The sequence below is a fragment of the Pseudochaenichthys georgianus genome, chromosome 13 (assembly GCF_902827115.2).
Source record: "Pseudochaenichthys georgianus chromosome 13, fPseGeo1.2, whole genome shotgun sequence".
Classification (NCBI taxonomy): domain Eukaryota; kingdom Metazoa; phylum Chordata; class Actinopteri; order Perciformes; family Channichthyidae; genus Pseudochaenichthys; species Pseudochaenichthys georgianus.
In genome coordinates this window covers 2,042,400-2,060,894 of record NC_047515.1, presented here as the reverse complement: position 1 = coordinate 2,060,894, position 18,495 = coordinate 2,042,400, and the positions used below count along the sequence as shown (strand labels likewise).

General features: G+C 45.4%; 1 protein-coding gene across 1 annotated transcript; it reads right to left on the bottom strand.

Annotated features, from left to right (window-relative positions):
• Nucleotides 1-441: 441 nt before the first annotated feature.
• Nucleotides 442-17,667, bottom strand: zc3h4 (zinc finger CCCH-type containing 4). Its single transcript, XM_034097218.2, has 15 exons — nucleotides 17,250-17,667; nucleotides 12,514-12,820; nucleotides 11,849-11,959; nucleotides 11,565-11,769; nucleotides 11,109-11,207; nucleotides 10,933-11,021; nucleotides 10,404-10,491; nucleotides 10,132-10,277; nucleotides 9,932-10,048; nucleotides 9,403-9,514; nucleotides 9,041-9,150; nucleotides 8,261-8,733; nucleotides 5,556-5,860; nucleotides 5,190-5,441; nucleotides 442-4,338 (listed from the first exon to the last, which is right to left on the bottom strand). The coding sequence occupies exons 1-15, from the start codon at nucleotides 17,327-17,329 to the stop codon at nucleotides 2,657-2,659; spliced, it is 4,176 nt and encodes a 1,391-aa protein (XP_033953109.1). The 5' UTR covers nucleotides 17,330-17,667; the 3' UTR covers nucleotides 442-2,656.
• Between the last annotated feature and the right edge of the window lie 828 nt (nucleotides 17,668-18,495).

The following is an 18,495-nucleotide window of genomic DNA, read 5'->3' as shown; positions in this document are numbered from 1 at the left end:
AGGGGAATAAAATGTAAATAGTCAAAGGAAGGAAAGGTCAGTTCACTGCCCACGCGTCAAACCCCCCAATGCTCCTGATTTGCTAAACTCCACCCGTCTGCTTCTTTTAGTAGCTTAAAATAACCATTTATGGTGGACAAATAAATGTTAAACAATACCATTCAAACTGGATCTTTTAAACGACATGGGAACAAAGTAAATCAAAAGGGTCTTTTTTTACCCTCTTATGCTGAAAGACATGGAAACTTCTGCATATTTAGCCCCGTCTGCTGTCGACACCCTGCAGAAATAACGGAACTAGAAGTGTTAGACACATCAGCGTCCATGTGGCTTTGTGGTGAGCTGTATGGATGGAGAAAAACAGGCAATCTTTATTTGGATTTAATTAACAAAACGGCTCTTTAAATATATAAACACAACAAATAAATACACAGAACAGAGTTTTTAGTGGTTGATCATGTATCAACTTTATTTAAATACTTTAACAACCTCACCTACAGTGTACAGTTAGAAAAGGCCACTCCTTCAAAGAGAGGGTACTGGTCAATGTACATAGCAAGGAAGAAAGAAAACAAACAAACAACAAAGCTGTTAAAGGAAATAACAAATCAACAGTAACTTCCACGCTCGTATATCTGTAACTCTTCCTCTTTACACAAAGGGAGACAAAGTGAATCTTTATACACAAAACCAAATAAAAAAATACATTTCCCCTCTCTTCATACGGCGACAGGGCGTCACACGGAGGGGAGCGGCAATCACAGACTCCGAACATATAAAATGATTCAGTTAGAAATGTCAAGTGAGGAAGTAAATGTATCTAAGTATAAAAAAATAAATTAAAATGATCAACATTTATACATAAGACGGTTAATCCTGGCACCGTGTGGAAGTCAGAAAACACGTCTAACGGCTCCTCTAGTGACCCCCCATGCACACGCTGCACCTGACCTCACTGCGCGTATGGTGAAAGGAAACTGTAAAAGGGAGACATTTTGAACACTCATCCAAACTGTGAAGCCATCCCTCCCGAACATTCCCCCATGAAGTGTGCACCTCTTTATCTGCAGCCTGACGGAGCCACGTCGTACCACAGGCCGAGGTAAGGTCTGCAGCCTGACGGAGCCACGTCGTACCACAGGCCGAGGTAAGGTCTGCAGCCTGACGGAGCCACGTCGTACCACAGGCCGAGGTAAGGTCTGCAGCCTGACGGAGCCACGTCGTACCACAGGCTGAGGTACATGTCGTACCACAGGCCGAGGTCAGGTCTGCAGCCTGACGGAGCCACGTCGTACCACAGGCCGAGGTAAGGTCTGCTGCGTGTTAGGCAGAGCCATGCATTCATAACATGCAGGTCCAAGTCCACTTTCTGATTGTCACACTGTCAGCAGACACTAAAGCTAAACACGTACAAAGTGATGCTGCAAGGGTGCAAATCACTCTATTCCAATAAGCACTCAGAGATCTGCAGCTGTGTCCTGTGTGCTTCTTTCCATCCAAACACATACAGCCCAAAGCTAAAGGCTAGACGGAGAATCAAGTGTCCTATTATCCAACAGAGGCTGACAAATGATGGCTTGGACCTTTGGAAAGCCCTTTTGGGCACCACCACGCTGCTCTACTGATGCAATGGCTACGATGATGATGATGATGATGATGATGAGGATGATGATGATCTTATCCGTCTCTTCTACCTCAAAGCTACAGAATCTCTTCTCACCCTGGAGCAAAAGGACTGATCAAAGTCAAACTAAGAGAAAGGAACGACAGTAGTGGTTATAGAGGCGCTCACTTCATGTACCCGCAGTTACCTATTTCAGGTCAACGCTAAACACCTGAAGATGAACAGAATACGAAGGAGCTACAGACATTTAAAAACATGAATAACAGCCCTCAGAGGACACAGATCAGAGGACACAGATCAGAGGACACAGACTGACAGGGCAAAGGAGTAGAAAAATAAATACTAAAAAAAAAACGAATATAGATTTAGGTATTTGCATTTGTTTCTGTGACACGGTGGGTCAGACGGAGAAATGAAAGCAGAGAGAAGGGTGCAACGGCAGGGACATACAGGGTCTCTGGTTGTCATGGGGACAGGGGTGGAGTCGCCTCAGTGCCGTTCATTTAGTTACAAAAACACCATAAAGCAGCAATTTGTTGAAACTAATTCAGAAGTATCCTTTTTCTCCCGCTGCCGAAAGCATCGTCACGTCGACTGTTCAGACAAACATGTCAACCAGTTTAACGGTGAGGAGGAGGAGGGGAACAGACGTGAAGCTAAAACGTTCATTAATATAAATGTGTGTTTGCTGCCTTAAATAACTGTTTTGATAAAGCATTGAGGAGAAGAAGAGAATACATTTATTTATACATCAATACGTTTGTTTAAAATAGAGCTTTAGAGATTTAAATTTAAACCTTTTCCATAACGCAGGAGTCTTTTTATAGAATATGAATCTGCAACACTGTGGTTAAGTGTGTGCGTGAGTCTGAGAGTGTGCACGAAACACACCATGTGACATCAGTTTGATCACAGTCTTACGGGCAGCTGCCTCAGTGCGCTTCTCTTTCTCTTTACAGCTCGCTGTTCAGAAATGTTAAAACAAGCCATCCGCCCACGTCATGATTGGGTTAGGGTTCAGGGTGGGGGGGGTCACTGGCAGAAGGGCGAGGCCGTGGGGTCGAAGCCCTTGAACACGTCCTTCAGCGAGGCCTTGTCCTGCTCCGCGGTGCTCTGCTCCACCTGCACCGGGCTGCTCCCCCCGAACGGGCTCCCCGTCCCGCCGGGTTTGGCCGCCTGCTTCACCGCGCCAAATAAAGTGGACACTGGGAGGTTGTGGACCCCCGCGGGCCCCTGATCCCCAGAAGCTCCTGGAGGCCCCTGCCCTGCTGCGGCTGCAGGACCCCCCTGTGCTGTGGAGTTGGGCGAGGGTGCGGGTTTGGGCCGGGGCCGGTTGTAGCTGTTGTATCGGTCGGTTCCTTGCTCGACACTTTTTTCCGGCTCTGGTTGGTCCAGAGCCGACTTCCGGACAAACAGGGGCTCCTTGGACTTGGGTTTAGCCGCGGGGGGGTCGCTGGGTTTGGACTCCACGCTGGCTGAGTTGGGGGAGTTGTTGGAGCCGCTGCCGGCTCCGGGGCTACCTGGTTTGTTAGTCCTTGGGTCATACAGACTGATGTTGCTCAGCACGCTGGCTCCCCCTGCTGGCCCGGCCCCCACACCGCGGCCTGCCCCACCTGAGGAGAACATCCTGGGGTCATAGGGGGCGATGGGAGGGGTGGAGGAGCTGGATGGTGGTGCTGGAGAGGCAGAGGGTACAGGGGGGGGCAGGGGCTCAGAGGGTTGCTTCAGAGCCGACTTCTGAGGCTGGAGGCGGGGGTCCGAGGGGCCTTTTCGGGACATACGGGGGTCGACTGGCTTTTCTACGGGTGGGGGAGGTATGGATGGAGGTGGCCCCAGGAGCGACATAGGGGGAATAGGGGGGGGTAGGAGAGGAGGGGAAGGAGTTTGGGATGGGCTGGAGTTGACAGTCTTCAGGATACGAGACAGCAGCTCAAAGTCTGGGAGGGTGGAGGAGGAGGAGGGGGCAGGGGGGTCCAGGGAGGAGGGAGGGGGGTGAGGGTGAAGGGGAGGAGGATGTGAGTGAGAGAGCGACGGTTGGAGCGGCGGCTGAGAGCGGGTCGGACGTGGTTCTATGGAGGAGACGGGAGGGATGCCGGGGGGGAGTGGGAGGAGGTCGGGCTTTGGGGCCGGGAGGGGAAGGAGGTCCTCCGGAGACCAGGTGATGGTCTTGATGAAGGCTGGCATGTGGAGCACAATGTCCTTCTTGATGTGGCTGAACTGCTGCAGCTGTGAGCGGGGGTCTCTGAGAGCCATGCCCATGAGGGGGTCCAGAGGGATGGGGACCGGCTTGTCTCGTAGGACCCGCTCCGTCTCCTCCTCCTCTGCCGCTGCCGGGGTTGTGAGGGGCGGGGGCTTGTAGACCAGAGGAAGCTCCGGTTTGGTTGCAGGGGGCACGTGGGGGGGTCCTGTTGACACAGCAGCAGCTAGACGGGCTAACCTGGGGTCTGCTGGGGGTCCAGAGGAGGCTATAGTGGGCATGGGGAGGGTGGAGTCAGCCGAGTCTGCACCACGGGCCAGGCGAGGGTCCCGAGCCATGCGGGGGTCTGCGGGCCGGGGAGGAGGGTTGGCAGGAGAGGCCTTCAGGAGGCGAGGGTCGCTCCGGGGGCCGTCAGATTTAGGGGGGGCCTGGGTCTGCTGACGGAGCGTCTTCAAGATGGACGTCACACTGCTCCCTCCGTCCTCATCCTCACTCGAGTACCAGTTCCCAGAGTCACCTGAGAGACAAGACACAGACGTGTTTACTTCTGGAACAGTCCGTTAGGAAACACTGAAACTACAGCGGACACAATCAGCGCTCTGATGCCGACAGCCATTATGTCTTAGTTCATTTAGGTTCAAATGCTTCTTAAAAGAGAAAGAAATGATTTTAAATCAGTGACAAAAAGACTAAAGAGAAGATTTGTTATTTAGTAGAAAATATTTAAAAAAATCTAATATAGAAACAGCTTGAATGCAGCATTCTTTCCTTTATGCAATGCGGAGCTGTTGCCATCCTATATGTTGGATTGGTAACGTAACTGTTACGAAGGCTGCACTGCGTTAGCAATGATGTATGGGACCAATTAACTCCAGCATACTTAACTGACCCTTAAGGCACTTCCACCTTCCTTCACTATCATTTTGAGTGGAAATAATTGCCACACTGAACAATGTCAAGTGACGATTTTGACTGAAAGCATTACCTCCCCACCCACAACATCTTCTGTAGATATCCTCCAAATATCGTTATCGTAAATAGTTTGTGTGACGTTAATCGTGTAGGGAATATTTGATATCATGACAGCCCTAGTGAAACATTTATTTAGCTGCTGATCAATGGCAGCCACATCTGCACATCATTCCTATGGAGCAGAACCATGGAATGATCTAGAGTCATCACCGTTAACATGTAATATGAAAGTTGGTCAGTAACACAATGTGTTCAACATCAATCAGTCCTTTCCTTTCCTGAATCTCCCTCTGAGTATATGTGTTGTAGGAGGAGATATATACAAAAGTGGAAATGTAAAATAAGTGACAAAGAGATGATGCAAAGGAATCATTCATACACCAGCCGCTCCCCTACCTTCAGCCTCTCGACTCTTCTCTGCCCCCCCCTCGGCCATCCTGCGGGCTCTCTCCTCTTCCTCTTGCTGCTTCTGCTGGATCCTCATGAACAGCACGCGCTGCGCTGGAGGCAGGAAGTCAGGCACAGAGATCCCTCCCTGATTGGCTGATGCTCCATTAGCAAAGCCTTCCTGGCCACCGGACTGATGCCCAGCGTTCCCTGCTCCTCCTCCTCTCTCGTCCATGCCAGAGAAACCCTGGTAGTTGTCACCTGAGAGGGAACAAGCGTCAGGGAACAGTTTTATGAGCCTCCTCCACCAGATAACACCTGCTGCTTATTCTCTCAGCCTCTGATCGTGTAGTTTAATGATTAGAGCTGACTCACCTTCTTGCACCACTCCCTCCATCATTGAGTCCTGCGGGTGGAAGAAGTTATTGAAGAAGTTTCCTCCTCCTGGAGGAGGCCCTTGGGGTAGGGCTCCTCCATGAGGAGGGCCGTCACCAGAAGAAAATCCTCCCATCATGGGAGGGGGGCCCATGTTGGGGGGACCCTGGTTCATCCCGTGGTTGGGGCCCATGTTCTGCATGTCAGGGGGCATCATGCCTGGGGGAGGAGGAAAGCAGGGTGGAGGGGCCCCAGGGGGCCCCGGTGCTGCAGTCTGACCCTGGTTGCTACTGGGAGTCTGGCCCCTGAGAGAGGAAGAGAACAGGAGTGAGGACTCAGAGTGGATTTCAAAGATCTATAACACAAATCTATAAAAGTTAAAAAGTAACCCAACAATAAATGATTACTTGTAGAATCCGGTCATGTAGAACAAGGCCTTAAAGAGCCTGTGACACGGTTTTCCCCCATCATCCAAACCCATCACTTTGAGTAAATATTGTCCCTTTGAAAACCGTGACTGAACTGATTTTGGATATTTGTACTTTGATAACCATTAATCCTTCAATGTTGACCATTTTCTGGATCTTCTCGCGGATTCTTCAAGTCCCGCCAAATGATGTGTGATGTCATTGCGGGCACAGCGCTCCAGCTGCACCGTCCGGGATCCCAGCATCTGCATGTAAACCTTTATATATATACAGTCAGATGTAAACGCACGACGGCGCACACAGCAGCAAGCTCAGACAGCGATGACAGGTTAATGTTGAACGTGTCTGAGAGCTCATGAGGCTGAAGGATCGGTTTATGTTGTATCTGTTAGAAGTTTAGGAATGAGGTGCGTCAATATGGGCGATCATACGGTCATGTAGCCAGTGGTGGAATGGGACTAAAAATCATCCCGGGACTCTCGACCGGCCCACTTCGGTACCGCTAGTAAATTGTCAACGGGGGGAGTGGGGGATGTAAAATACAAATATAATGTATAATGTCTGTGTCTTTGACATTAGCGCTGCTAGCCACCTGTGCCCTGTACTACGAAGCCAGTTCAACAGACCCTGGATATGTTTGAGTAACAAACAAACTAACAACAAACTAACAAACGAGATCTCGCTAAGCGGTCCTACGACGCTGGTTATCAACTCGGTAAATCAAGCCAGGGTTTCTCTGTCCAGCTGAGAGCGCGTTCACGTCTAAGACACGAGTGGATCTGACTTTAATTACATTTGTCTCGAGTGTTTCGTCAACATAATGTGTTAAATAATACTTCTGCATCCAGTCTGTGACACTGTGAGTGTTGCACGGCCAGATGAGGCTGGAGAAGCTGACTCAGATAAGGACATATATGATATATTATGATATTATATGATCGATGATCTGATTGATGATGTAATATGAATGATAAGTGCGACACGTCGGCGTCTTCTCTGCATACGGCAGTTTAAACTGTATTTCCTTTATCCTGTAATATGACTTGAGAGATTTAAACTCCGCACACTGAGTGGATCTCTTTTCTATAGATGCCGGAGGCGGGCAGCGTCAGGTAAAAGAAGTTATTTAGCCTTCTCAAACCTGAGCCTCACGCGCCGCCTATGGGGGATGTGCTAGTGACTTATCCGACCGGCCCACTTCGGTACCGGCCCATCGGGATTCGTCCCGATGGCCAGTCCGCCACTGCACCCAGCCCACGTAAACTGTCAACGGGGGGGCCTCGCTGCGGGGAAACGGTGGACCTAGTGTCCAGATCGGAGTGGGAATAATAATAATAATAATCCGTGCATTTTATCCATTAATTTCCCCAACATTGTGGTAAAAAAACCACACGTTTAATCCACGTTGGTGTACTACAACTACAAAAAGCATCGGTTTGTTTTCTCATCAGGAAATGCAGACCGGCTCAAACAAACGATTTTTAATCATCATCCTCACGATCATTTAATGTATCATATGTTCGCCGCATTGACATGAAAGCACTAATAAATGTAGTTTCATCCACTTGAGTTTACAACCACAAAAATAATCGATTTGTTTTTATATCACATCCGACGGGAGGAAATTCAGCAGCTCTCACTCCCGATTTGTAATCCTAATGTAATCATCATCTTCACCACGATCATGTATGTTTATGTCGCCGAATTGACATGAAAGCACTGACACATATGAATATACTGTAGTCGACTTCATTAAAACGTTATTAACGTGCCTAAACTCAGTAATTCACCATTTCTACGCATGACAACACACTTGGTCCGTGTTGGGCTCTCGCCGCACAGTGAAGCTCCCGCATTGACGTCACTTCCGGCTTCCCCCAAAACTTCAAAATGAGTCGAAGGAATTTCCCCGCGATGTTCGAAATGATTGATATTTATCGGAACGGTATCGCACCTTCTTTTTTAAACTGACGGTTCGAGATGACTAGTAGCCCAATATGTCATTGCACAGCGGTTGTTGGGATGATGTCACAGGCTCTTTAATTAGTGTTTTATAATGACTAATAAAGAGCCAATATACTGCTAATATGCATGTTAATTAACAACTAGTTGATGGTGACTTTGTGTACCTTAATATAAAGTGTTACCAAGTATTCTTTTAATGAACTAAATAAGACAATCTTTTCAGCTTTGTGATAAAATCACCAGCTGCAGTTCCTCTGATGAGAATCATAACTTTATTCTTTTATTTCTAAAGTTTGTTTTTGGATTTCTTACCTGACAGCCAGTTTGTGAGCCAGCTGTCCTGTGGGCTGGACTTTGATCTCGAACAGGGAGGGGATCTTCTTCCCGGGGCCACCACCTCCTCCACCACCACCACATGGAGGTGGGGGGCCCATGTGGGGAGGAGGGCCACTGGGATTTGGGGGCCCACCTTGGAAGAGATTTACATCAGGGCCATGGACAGGGGGAGGAACACAGGGGTTGGACCCAGGACCAGGCCCAGGCCCAGGGGGGGGACCTTTGTTGGCATTGGGCCCCTGGTTAGGTGGAGGACCCCCGAAGTCACCTGACGGGGGCCCGCCAAAATCTCCACCCCCTGTATTGTTGTCTACAGGAAGGAGCCGGGGAGGGGTGGGGAGGAGGCCGACTCCAGGAGGGGGTTTGGGGAGGGGGTTGATGCCTTGCTTCTTCAGCTCCTCCACCTCCTTCTCATCCTCCGCTCCCGCCTCCGCATCCTCCGCCAGCATCTGAAAAACAAACATGTCCACATATAAGTTCATCGGAAATATTTACTCGGGGCAATAATTTGAACAAACTATTGTTTATTTATTATTTATTAAATGTGTTGTTGGCATGCATGTTTATTGTTTAGTTTTGTTGTTGCCCTGTGCGGCATGCTTTGACAGTGCTATGTTTGAAGTGGTCATGCCAATACAGCTCCTTTGTATTGTTTAAGTTAAAGAGCTTCACTGCATTTTGGATTTGTATAGAACCTGGACATTCATTTAATAATAAAACATTTGAAAGAGTTCACAGAAAGTAGGCGAGGCCCACCTTGTCGAGCAGGTCCTGGGTGTCTTCATTCAGGGCGTCATGGGAGAACATGCACTCGTCTCCGTTGACACAGTTCCCCGTGGTGTGGAACAGCTTGCAGGGGAACTCGCGTAGCATGGGAGTCAAGGAAGGACACTCACAAAAGAACTGACAGAAAACTCTAATTGACCCTTTTTTCATGAGGTCATGATTTGAATTTGAGACTAAAGCAAACCTATATTTTAAATTAAGAGGAATCTAAATGATGTCACTTCATACTGGTACAAACGTCAGCTTTGCTGTTGAAGGATCTCTATTTAAGGACACAACAATATATGCCCCTGAAAAAGAGCCTCTCGGCTGGGTCCACTCGTGAAGGATATCATGCATGTAAGGACAGTGGTCAGCCCGGGCACAGAACCCAGTGATGTAGAACTTGCACAGCTCCTTCTTCTTGGGCAGCTCAATGTCGTGGCTGAAGTTGCAGTGGTCCCCCTGTTGATTGAAAAACATCATGATGTAATTATTAAATGTAGGATGGTGTTTTTCATCAGCCAAAACACATTCCTATATCGATAGATCACTGGTGCCAGATATACAAATCTTAATTGAGCATCATTTAACAGCAACCATATATGTGTAGCTGTTTTAATGATAATTGCCAGAGTTGCGCTTCCATATGTGCTGCGTGCGTAATATGTAGTATTAACAATAAAGAACCTTGAATGTTGGTATGGTGTGTTTTATTTGGACGGTAAACACTGCCTGGGGAACAGAAATGGAAGCTGGGCCCAGATATCGACTGAACCACATCACCCAACAGATGAGCCCACAGGTATCGTCTTCACAGTAACAGACGATGTGTTCCTCGACTGACCAAACTGTGATACACGTAAATGTGTGCAACCGTACCCAGGTGCAGCGCCCCTCGATGTAGTACTTGCAGATGGCCTTCCCTTTCTTATCCTGGTGCTTCTCGTTGGGATTCCTCCTCATTGGTCCAGGTCCATCACCTCCTCCACCGCCGTCCTAAACCACAAACGAAGGAGGGTGTCATTAAGAGAAGATTTGTGTACATTTTATTGCTCACGTTGTTAATGAATAATTCTTACCCCGTTGTCCATGTCCCCGTTGTTGTTGTTGTTGTCGTCATCGTTGCCCATGTCGCCTCTTCCTCTCCCCCGGTTTCGACCTCTTCCTCCTCTGAGCATACCGCGCCCTCCTTTCCCTCTCCCTCTCCCGCGGAGACCTTTACCCCCTTGGGAAGAAAGTTAACACAGAGTGGGAGATTGAATGTGGGCGACTTCGTTCATCAACCGCGTGAGAAAGGGACTTTGAGTCTTTGAGTTGAGAACATGAAGAAGCCCCTCGGGTCCAGACTCACCTCGGCCTCTGTCTTTGGACTTCTTGTACTGATTTGAGTACTCATCGTAGTCCTCCTCACCCATGTTGTCATAGTCATCATCTCCAAACTGTGCGAACAGATTTCACACATTATTGAATACGGAAGCTGCCAAGGAAATTCAAATCTCTAGTCCCAGTTGGTTGTAGAACATCCATCCCATTTTCTTTAGCTGAGGTTATATTAAAAGCAGTACCCCGTAAATGCAATCAACCGTGATATACAAATTCAGAAATGGTGATGCAAGGACTTTGAATATGTGATTTCTCAAGGCTAGACAGAAAAAGGTTATTATCAACCACTGGAGATGTTGCATGCAGGTCCAACACAGGAAGAAGTACCCTCAAGTAAAAATTAAGAATAATTACATCTTCAATATTTTTTTGTTTACTGTGAATGTGAGTATATTTCAAAACATGCAAAATACACAAAATTAGCCGAGAGAATAGCAACTCTTTCCCCGGAGTTTGACCGAATCAAGAAGACTTTGCTTCTTCATTCTAAACCTCACCTCCATCTCTTCTCCATAGCCGTCTCCATCGTCATTTTCTCCTCCCATCTTTTCTCCTCCCATCTTTCCTCCTCCTCCTCCTCCGCCGCCTCCTCCTCCTCCTCCGCCGCCTCCTCCTCCTCCTCCGCCACCTCCTCCTCCACCTCCTCCGCCGCCTCCTCCGCCTCCACCTATACTTCCCCCTCGACCTCCTCTTCCTCTGCTCCCTCCTCTTCCTCTCCTCCCCCCCCTCATCAGTCCACGGCCTCTCTGGGTTTTCATGCGACCTCTTCCCCCTGCAGAGACAGAGAAGTCACATGAGTGAGGAAAAGAGCCGAGTCAGTGCCTTAATAAGGAACTTTTGGAAAATATGTTCATTTGTTTGTCTGTAAACGTGTGAAGAATCTGCTACAAAGCTTTTTTCACGCAGCCACAGATTATTTTACGGTCTGTGCTCCTAAAGGCCAGTGAAATGTATATGGAACATACTTAACAGCACCTGGCCTTATATGCAATGTGCCTCTTAGCGTTTCCTAGTTGTTGCCCGTAATGCGCTGTGTTCGTCTCAGACAACTGGATTACATCCCAGCTGGGTGAATACTTATTGTGCAGCACAATATGTAAAACACACCAAGTTTCATTCTTTAACCCACCTCGCCCCCCACGTGGGCCTCCACCCTCCTTCGCCTTGCGGTACTGGTTCAGCTCCTTGTTGAAGTCGTCGTAGTCTTCATCAGCAACTTCCTCCTCTTCCTCTCCCTCAAAGTTCTCCTCTTCAAAGTCTTCGTAGCCTCCATAGCTCTGCTTGTCCATCTTCATGTAGCTGCCTTTCTTTGAGCCGCTGTAGCCCCCATGAGTCTGGAGCGGGGTAAACATATCAGGTTATTTCTCTTTACACAAAACATTATGAACAGAGACTTGGGGGAATAAGACTTACCGGAGGGGGGGGGTACTGTGGACTGTACTCTCTGTACTTCCTCTTCTCACTGGGACTGTAGACAGAGTCGTCGCTGAGCTCTGAGTGGTCGTCATCAGAGGACGCATGGCGCTGAGGGAGAGGAAGAAGGCTTTTTAAAGAGACTCACATCAGGACCAAACCCCCCACCAGCTGAACACTTTCTTCCCCTCTGCAACCGGCCTCATCAACAAAGCCCCCCCCCCCACTGACTTTCTCTCAGCCACTCCATAGACTTTATGCATTACATTAATGCACACTAAGCAAACAGTATCTTGTTTTGATTTATTAACAACATTTCCAGTTCTGCACAACCCTACGAATATCTTGCATATTTGTACACAAGATACCTCTCTTAGTATCTGAACAGCTTTTTTACTTTCCATTGTCCACTTCCCGAGTACTATGTCATAGAAAACTATACGTCGCAATCATTTTCTATCTTAACATATAACAGTTTTTTATAGTTTCTTACAATAGTTTTTATTTGTTGGGTTTTACTTTAACTGTGTTTAGTTATGCACCATGTACACCAAGGTAAATGCCTCGTATGTGTGAACCGACCTGGCCACAAACCTGACTCTGGATGTTAAGATTAAGACTGAGGGTGAAATACAACAGGGTGGGTCTGTTCTCATCAGTCTTACTTTGTGTTTGGATTTGCGTTTCTTCTTGGCCCTCCTCTTCTCCCTCTCTCGCTCTCTCTCTTTCTTCCTCTTCCTCTTGCGGCGGTGGGACCTCTCCTCGTCTGAGTTGCTGCTGGCGTGGCCCTCCTTACTCCTCCGAGGCCTGTCCGCGGCCCCTTCCCCTACCGCTTCACCTCCACCTGCTTCTTCTACGCCATCTCCAGCTCCTTCTACTGCGACTGCAGACACACCTCCACCAACCTCCTTCTCCTCCACCTCTCCCCCATCATCTTCCAGCTCGCCCTCCTCCAGCTCCCCATCCTCTGGCCTGTATATGTGAACAAAAAACAAATAGGGAGGTTACTAATGTTATGTTTTTATGGGATGTAGCCGAGCCGGCCCCTACCTCTGAAGTGTTGGTATAAACATTTGAAAATGATCACTTTATTGTCAAACGACAATGAATTCAAACTAAAAATGTATATGTAATAATTTCTTTTGAATGGTCGCGGATGAAAACGAGTACAGAGGCATCGGACGTTGACTTCTAATCTATAGTTCAACTCCTCTTTATTTACCTGGCGCTCCTCTTGAAAGGCATTATTTCCATTTGTGAGTCAGGGTGTGCGAAACTTATTTTCTTAAGAAGAATCAAAAATGTTTTTTAACATTCACAACCTGAATTAGACCCTGGTGCATCATTTAGGCTACAACTCGACAGTCGGGGTGACACAGTTCATTAGAAACAATTACTTTTTGGAAAGGGCCTTCTCTGAATTATTTGAATGTTTTCCTTATAGCACATTGTGCTTTTAAGTGTGAAGATCTGTTAGCCTAAACAGCAGCACATTGGGACGCTGTGTGAACTACGATTGGTGATTTATTTCTGGAGGGCATAAAATGCAAGATTGTTTTTTTTAGCGCATGTGACTCTACCAGGTGTATTGACACAGCGCTTCTGTTACTCACAGATGTTTGCCTGTTTAAACGACTGATCAAATTGCTTGCACAGAAGCCACAAAACATATGAAACCACTTCATACAATCAATGCTTCATAAAGTATATATGTAACTAATAAAAAAGAGCTTAAGGAACAATTACAGAAATCCTTTGCGGTGTGGTTATCATGTAAACCTTCAGTTTGGCCTACACTGCTGCTTGTCAACGCCATCAGCTCAACAAGCTGCCACATGATAATAATACAATAACTTAAGATACAAATATGCATGCATGCCACTGATTCACATTCATCTAATGTAGAAAAAAAACGACAGCAAATGTGTTAAAGAGAAAAATAGCTTGCGGGCAGTCTAAACCAGATTCCTCATAGAATTCAAACCATATAGTATAAAAAAAACCTTGGATATTAATTGAATTCCTGCGCAAGCCATCACATCAGGTCATTTGTATTAAATAGTGTGAGCAGGCCTTTTGACAGAGGCTTTTGAAGCACACTCGTGCAAAAGGTCAGACCCCAGAAATGTCTAAGGCTGAAGGGGTCCCAATTTTACTGCAGTATTTACGGGACGGGACACACAAGAAATGACACATGTGATGTTACTGTGGTCAACTGCCAGACTCGGACCATGAGACCCTAATGGACCCTGATCACACGCAGGCCTTTTGCAGTGACTGGTGGCTATGGGCTAGTTGAAGAAAGGGGGGGACATGCTAAAGAGACAACAGTGTATTAATACAGAAAGGCAGCATGCTTAATTTAAGCTACACAATGGGAAAGTATTCCATTTAGACTAACGCTTTGCACTGCTTTTAGTCCAAAATAGAAGTGATGGTTTGACGTACCGGGAGGCTACCCTTTTCTAAGAAAATATGCCATACACTTGATCACAACCAACCATTAACTGTAAAGATTAGTGACATGGTTATATGGGTTACTGTTTTGTCTGCTGTTTAATCCCTGGATGTTATATGATTAATGACACAAGCTAGGGGTACATTATACTAACAAAGAGACACATTGTTTGACACTCCCTATTGAGCAATTATGATTGGGATGTCCCACACAGACGAACACCCAAGGCAAGCTGATAACTGCCATGTGCAGAAGGCTGGGTGATTCCAACAAGTGTTGTGTTAGTATGCAATATTTGAATACTCAAAGACTGGTTCTGTGCTATACGGCGCATAGTGGATGAGAGAAGCGGGCTGTGGGTTTAGCTTTGAGGCAAAGGTCAGCAAGTGTGCACGATGCTCCGCACCACATCCTCAGCGTGCCAGCTTCCTCTGAGGGAGGAGATCTCAATAATCAGACTTAATATCTGCGATTCATTTCCTTCACAAACAAATTGTTCATCTGCCAGAGCAATACGGCCATGCCCATACAGCCATACACAAACTTGTATCCAACTACCAATGAATGCTATTAAGTCCTAGGAACTACCCAACACGTATTTGAAGTGAGCAACATTCTGTCAAAAAATACAGACTTTGTAAAAAATCAATAGTTTAACATGTTTTCGTTAGCCCTATCAGAGGTCCGCTTGTAAAAGTATTTTGAGACTAATCCAGAGAGAATTAAACGTGCTGCTCCACAAGGCACATTTACCAAATTCTATGATAGACTTAAAACATTATCTTCTTTCAGATTTAAGGTAGTTGGGGGTTGTAAACAGCAACGGAATCAAGATTGTTTAGTTAACCTGTTATTATTAGCACACAGCAACAATTGGAGTTGCTCCATGAACATAATAATGTGATCAGCTCTATGTTATATCTATGTCTAATATAATCTAGGACATTTTTGGGCACATTGGAGGTCAATACAAAAGTTTAGTCTCAGATTGTGTATTTGATCATTGCAGGAGCTGGTTAACTTTTGATCTTCCCGCCTTAAACACCACAAACTCATGAGTATCATCTCAAGAGCCAAGACACTCCTCTACCTCACTACTGACATGCTATGAAGCCGGCTCATTAACCACAACCTGTTGGAGTCTGACACAGACCTGTCACAATGGACACCGGATTATGCTGTATTACTGGAGCAAGTTTTATGAACAGGGAGGGGCTAGGATTATCTACAGGCAGAAACTGGTGGCCTCTCTGGCCTAATGTGATACTATACACACACATTACCTGCTGCCAACAACGACCAGAAAAACGTACAATGCAAACAAGGTCAATCCGCATTTCTCTGTGCTCAGCCACAAAACTAGCACGTCCAGCCAGTAGACTTTAAGAGTTAATATCTACCAACAAAACATGTTTAACAGAGCTGAAAGAAACACGTGGCTTAACTGATGTTAACTTTAAACCTAAACAAGTATCTGACAACTAAGTACATTTAATTCCAGATCTGTTATCCGCATAGTCTATACCAAACTAAATTCCATGTATATCCATTAACACTAGATCAAACAAATGGTAACATTTCTGAACCTTCACTACCAGAAGACAACTGTTAGAAGTTCTGAAAATGTCAAGAACAGGATTAATACCATCTATTAAGGATGATTCAATCAAAATGCTTAACCATGCATTATGGTACATTATTAGCTCTATGTATGAGATTGTAACTTATCTCTATAAGCAAAGGGCCATGATTAAAATGGGGAATACTTACTGTGAACGGGTTCCTTCACATTTTGCGCACAAAACCATTGAAAAACTTTCCCCTAACCTTTTAGGGAAACTATTGGGGTCTGTGGGAATGGTAAATGGGGCCAACTGATTACCATACTGTACTTTTGCCAACTGGGGAGGTGGAAAAAGGGAACTTTGTGTTTGACTTTAAACACTTCTGGGATGCTTTGCATACGTTTTACACACTTTTGGGGACTTTTGTGGATTTTTGGGACGAGTCAGTGTGGGCACGACTGTGAATAAAACTGATGTTAAACAAATATCAATGACAGCACATACGCGTTTCAAAGACTACACAAATATATATACTTTGACATTTGAAGATAAGTAACAATTAATACGTGAGGAAAGACACAATCGTATAAGGGCAACTGAGGGCTAAAATAAGCTTCTTATGTTACAAGTGTTAAAAGACGACGACTCGATATGGCTATTTTTAAGTGCGCAACGTTAGGGGTAATTACGGGACATGCTTCGTAATATCGTAGCGTTTACGTTACGCGAAATGAACGAATTAGTTAACGTTATGTTTAATTTGAAGATGTAGATATTTGAAAACGTCAATGTGTAAGAACCACGAATAACAAAACATTAGCCATTAGCTTAGCATTTCGTTCCAACGGTAGTTGGTCACATTAGCCAAAAAGCTAATGTTGCTAAGTTAGCCACAAAATAGGCCCAACGTTAGCGGAAGACAATCGCATGGATTGTTTGGCACCTGCAGCAATAGTTATTATCATCACACAGCTTTTCAATTTAATTAAAAGCTAAATAAGCTGTCTGTTCTTAAAATGGGGCTAGTAACTAAGCGATGTTTTATAACCGTCGAATTGGCTAGAATGACGGTGAACGTTGGGTTAATCAGCTGTTTCGACCTCCTTTTTTATCTTCTGACCAGTTGGTCGAGTCGAATGATCGTTGATTGTGAAAACGTAATAAAATAGAGGGAACAATAACGTCATCCCAGGTGCTATTTGGCCTCCCAGTTGGCGGTGTCGTGTCAACATGGCGTTCTTTACCTCTGTACTCGTTTTCCAGAAAAGGCGAGTTTAATCCCTTTGACAGAAAAAGAAAAAGAAACCCCGGGCTTTTTGTGTAAAAGCACAGGACAAATAAATAAATTCATTTAAATATGATTGTAGAATTACTCGACCTTTCGTCAGTCAGGAGACTGTTGTGTTCGTGGTTGGTAGTTGGGGAGTTTGGATGGACAGTCATGCTTTCCACAGCCATTTCCTCTAGCTACATTGAGGTGCAAAAAATTACAACTCGACACTGGAATCTACTGGCTTATGCGTCACTTCACTATGATCTGCTTGATTTGGTTTTAGGAAGAGTTTTAGTTCATAGTAGGCAATGCTCCACTACAGTTGTAAGAGAAATATGATGAAATTGAGTCCTGACGTTCTCCGTCCTACAGTTGCGATGTGAAATGACGACTGATGAACTTAAAATGGCCGACAGTCTTCTCCTAAGAGAAGAGAGGCGGGTTTCTCCGAGGATGACGTCACGACGAAGGACGTTCTTGTTCACGTCTCACGGAAATTACCGAGTAAAGATACTCACAGGGTAAAATGAGCCCCCGGGTTTGACTCGAAAGTGCAGCTGTAGCGCAAGTAGTGGTTAGGCATACATGATATTTAAAGAATCACAGTTTACTAAGACATTTAAGTGTAAATTGTCTTTAACATTTGAATTGTAACTTTAACTTCGTTTACCTTTACTAACTGTTTTATTAACTATATTTGTACATGTTTTTTTTATTACATGTATATATTTTCACTTCTGTACTTTTTTACTATTTCAATTCAGGTTTTTTGATGGGAAGATGGGAAACTGTTTGTGCTGCTTCCATACTCCAACATTCACTGCTGTTTTGGTTGAAGAAATGTTGTCTACATAAAGCCACAAACGTTTTATAATGTTCAAAAATGGCTGTATAGTTTCAAAGACTGTACCAAAGAAGAATGTACATATGTCAGCCTTGCCAGTTTATTGGACATTGGCTTGTTGGATATAGTATTCCTTTCTTGTAATCAATGTCACATCAGAAACTCACTTATTTCATTAAAATCAATGCCTATTAGACATGGACATACTGAGCTCTTGATGGTAGCACTTGGAATACTGTACACAAAAAGTGAATTAAACTCGTATTACACAATCAATTATATTATTTGTATGGGTAATGGAAGACAAATGTTCCTGTTTTTTGTAATACAGTGCTCATGCTATATAATAGTGTAAACATTACTTACAGTGCTTTGGACTTTTAGTTGGATCTTAAAAATGTTTTGGGAAACGTAACTTGATAAATACGATTTGTTATTAATGTTAAACAAATCTTAATTTCCTCAGTCCACTGCTTAATGTGCTCATTATTTAAGCGACAATTTACA

What these genes read in the sequence shown, in the direction of transcription:
- zc3h4 (XM_034097218.2), bottom strand. Translation starts at nt 17,329, where the DNA reads ATGGCTGTGGAAAGCATGACTGTCCATCCAAACTCCCCAACTACCAAC. An exon ending in AACGCAAATCCAAACACAAA is followed by an intron (nt 11,960 to 12,513) that starts GTAAGACTGATG and finishes CCTCTCCCTCAG; the next exon opens with CGCCATGCGTCCTCTGATGA. An exon ending in CCACTGTCCTTACATGCATG is followed by an intron (nt 9,151 to 9,402) that starts ATATCCTTCACG and finishes CTCCCATGCTAC; the next exon opens with GCGAGTTCCCCTGCAAGCTG.